Here is a 3,645-nt window from a genome sequence, read left to right as displayed (position 1 = left end):
TTGTTAATACCTTATGCAAATTACACAGGAACCATATAACTAATTTGATGATCGAGCTTCCATCGTCCACGCATGCACTGAAAATATAGATTGAAGCTGCAGCTTCACGCAAATCAATAAATTTTGGTTAACAATGTGGTTTGGGATGCGACTAAGCACATATATCTTCTTAATAATGCAACTGAACATTAATGACTTACTAGCATGTAGTGGACGAGGTAGTAGGTGTTATTCATCCTCATGCTCCTGCTGCCGCAACTCAAGGTCAATAAAAATCCTTGGTTCACCTGCTCTAGTCCACAATAATAATCCGGCAGCAGCTTTTGAGCTGCTTCCGCTGGCTTGCTGCTCACTCGATCTCATGGCCCCAGAAAGCTAATCAACACACATTAGTTTCTCTAGTATCAGCTTCATTCCATGCTTGCAACAAAATACAAATTAAGCTAACGTCATGCTATGTTAACTAGAACTGTTGTAAAATTTGAATCTAGTCGCCCCACATTATATTACATTGTGCCTGTGCATGCATTTCTAGTTTGTCCATACCATACTTTTGAAACATTTATATTTTTACTTGAATATGATTTCTGCTTGCATAGATTGTTGCAAAGGCCGAGGCCTGCCCTCATTTCCACAAAGAAAAACTTGCATATGCGTCAAACATTCTAATACGCTATAGAGGATTTGCACTTAAATAAAATACACTAGAGAATATAACATTTGTTAGATGTGCTCAAAACATCTGCATATATGCATGGGTGCTATACTAATCCTTCAAATTTGTCTCTTCTCTTGCAAATATATATGTGTGGTCATGTTTTTTAAGGATTTACTAAAGCATACATATATATGTTATACTGTTATAGACTTCCAGATGACAAACTAGGAATTTTTAGCTATCACTCACTTAGTAGTTAGTACCCATGAGAATCTATGACATTTCTCACCTTTTTCTGCAACTCTATGTTTTGCTCATGAGTAATTCTCACCTTCTTGCCAAGTTCTATATTTTCCTTTTGAATAAGAAATCCCTACAAAAGCAAATTCCATATCATCATACTGCAGCTGCTAATAGCAAGCACACATACAAGAATCTGTGCTAATCGAGCTATTTCAAGACCAACAACAATAGAAGCAAGAACATGAAGAAGATGTAGTGAACCTTTTGGTTAAGTTCGTGGATCTCCTCAGCCATAACTTGCTCCTAAAGAAATAAACTACAAGTAAATCATGTGTGAAACAAAAATAAAAAATAAAAAATAATGGAAAGGAAGCCAAAGGGGAAAGAAAAGGGGCACCTTCCTCTTTCGTACACAATGCAAACTCGTCTCCAATTGGTTCACGAGAAACTGCAAATCTCGAACAGTGGAACCAGATAGCTCCTCTCCCAATAATTGCCTACCATCATAGGGCACATGGTTTAACAGTGTACCTAACGGCTAGCTACATAGCTAGCTTCTCCATTCATCACAACAAAAGATGCTACTACTGGATCTTCAAATCAGACATGTTGACATGCATGATAGTATGGCACACTCTATTGGTTCAATTAATTTGCATATGAAACCACTCAAAAAGAACTTCTTGATAGTTTTACTAATTGGCAATTATTTCAGTACATGGGTAATACCAGCCAAAGAATAATATTGTTACCTATTATTGTGTTGTAAGTTGTGCACTTGTTGCCTCAAGGTTGTAACCTCCCTCTGCCATAACTGCCCAACAGATAGAAATGATATAAGATACAAATAAGAAGCACGCCATGTTAATTAGGAGACATAGACATGCTTCCTTGCTTATTGTACCACTGCATAATGACTGGTAAGGGGGCATGTATAAAATTCAGTTGAAAATGTCTCCATTGATGGGCTACATATTTGGTCTGTCAATGATAAGCTATTGTTTCTGATGCACAATGGAAGTGATGGGCCAAAAAAGGCATGTCGATGGTATACAACCCAGCACTGATAGTTGACACTAAGGTCCCGTTAGTGAACATTCAATCATAATATACATCGACAAGACGACAACCATCATCCACCCACAACTAGCGTGAATACCTAGCCGCCGTCGAAGGAAACTTCTCGTCACCATACCTCACCTCACCGTTAGTTTTCATCAACATCTACTGGTTGTTTGGTGTCTTAGAATAAACTTACTTCATTTTTTCATAGCGGTGCCATGGAGTCACAGAGGTGTGTGTCCTCACTGATCCGATTATTCAAATCTGATTAGTTTATGTGTCATGTTGCTTTTGTTAATTAGTTTGACTCTTTGTGGGGTTGGAATATTTCTTTGATGTGATTTTTTGGTTCGATGGTACGCACTTCTAGGGGTTCATCCCTAGCCCAAGCACGCTCATCACTCACGGCTTCTCATCTGTTTGGCTAGGTGGCTCAAGGGGCTTTCAGAAATCATTATTGATAATCAAGTCCATGCAGGTAAATGAGGGGCAGTATTGCCGCTCTAGTCCAACTGTAGTCTCCTTATTGTACTCATGGTAGCTTTTCATCTTACAAGGATTGATTCCATGAAGAAGATGTCTCCAAGCAATTTCATTAAAATCGTTGTAATCTGTAGCTGTAGGAGTTACTTCAAAATTTCTTGGAACGTGGATCCAAAGTAGTGTGCCTATAACGGTTGCCATTATCAATAAAATTATAGGTGTTTCTAAAAAGGTCCCTTAGTGAAAATATGGCCCAATGAAAAAACCTAAAGCGCATTTTTCAGGCACATAAAACATCACCCATTCTACTTCGCATATCCTACTCTCTCTCTCTCTCTCTCTCATGCAGCAACTAAGCTTTTATCGCCTTGATACCCTTGATTTCTCCCATGGGCTCTACCTTCTCCCTGATCCCTCCCATCTTCACTAATGCATTCCTCCATCTCCGCCCTCACCTCTTCTCTGTCTTGAATAGGCGATCCCACGATCTTGCTTTAATTACTGTGGAGACGAGCCTACCCTGTGTCACCCATCCAAAGAGCCTACCCTACGGCGCCCCTCCGATGATCCTACCCTGTGCTGACCCTCGTGAACGCCATCGTGCCCATGCGCGCCACTGGTGGTGACACTCCTCCCACCATCCAGGGTAGGAGACGCTGGCTCTTCTCCCCATTATATTTTTAGGGAGGGCGTAATTGAAACCGTCAGCGGATAGCAAGCGGAGCTCATGGGAGACAGTGGTACCAGGTCGCGCCATGACCAATCTATGAGCTCGATTTATGGGCTTGGATCAATATTTGCGAGTCATGTCATGGTCACCATTGACGGGCTTTGTAGGCACATCAATTGTGGCTTTGTTCCAATGGCAATTTGTTACTAACATACGATCAAACCTATTAGTATGATGTTTTAGTGTCGGTCAATACTGAATCATTCTGTAGTAGTAGTATCATCAAAAAACTCGAGTGTAATGGAATGCACACTTACATGGGAAAATATGATGACACGATCCTTTTTATCGATGTTGATTTGGCTCAATTGGGCAAGATGAAGCTAATCCTTTGCGTGTTTGAGCGGCCCTTAGAGTATACACAACCTTTTGGTTGCGAGGTGAGTACTTACCCCTTTGAGTACCTTGGTACTTTGATAAACTGCCACAAGCTTTGAAATCAAAACTAGAAGGTTATCGAAGATCACAC

General features: G+C 40.4%; 1 protein-coding gene across 1 annotated transcript; it reads right to left on the bottom strand.

Moving 5' to 3' along the window:
* Positions 1 to 2: 2 nt before the first annotated feature.
* LOC100137003 (MADS-box transcription factor 25) lies at positions 3 to 3,045 on the bottom strand. The gene is made up of 7 exons (XM_044528441.1): positions 3,031 to 3,045; positions 1,654 to 1,715; positions 1,299 to 1,398; positions 1,163 to 1,204; positions 948 to 1,031; positions 201 to 375; positions 3 to 102 (listed from the first exon to the last, which is right to left on the bottom strand). Exons 1-6 carry the CDS (start codon positions 3,043 to 3,045, stop codon positions 229 to 231), a joined length of 450 nt encoding a protein of 149 aa, XP_044384376.1. The 3' UTR covers positions 3 to 102; positions 201 to 228.
* Between the last annotated feature and the right edge of the window lie 600 nt (positions 3,046 to 3,645).

The sequence above is a fragment of the Triticum aestivum genome, chromosome 5A (genome assembly GCF_018294505.1).
Source record: "Triticum aestivum cultivar Chinese Spring chromosome 5A, IWGSC CS RefSeq v2.1, whole genome shotgun sequence".
Taxonomy (NCBI): Eukaryota; Viridiplantae; Streptophyta; class Magnoliopsida; order Poales; family Poaceae; genus Triticum; species Triticum aestivum.
The sequence above is the reverse complement of the archived record's forward strand: the minus strand, read 5'-3'. Positions and strand labels throughout refer to the sequence as shown.

What these genes read in the sequence shown, in the direction of transcription:
- LOC100137003 (XM_044528441.1), bottom strand. An exon ending in AACTTACAACACAATAATAG is followed by an intron (nt 1,399 to 1,653) that starts GTAACAATATTA and finishes CTATGATGGTAG; the next exon opens with GCAATTATTGGGAGAGGAGC. An exon ending in ACATAGAGTTGCAGAAAAAG is followed by an intron (nt 376 to 947) that starts GTGAGAAATGTC and finishes TGTGTTGATTAG; the next exon opens with CTTTCTGGGGCCATGAGATC.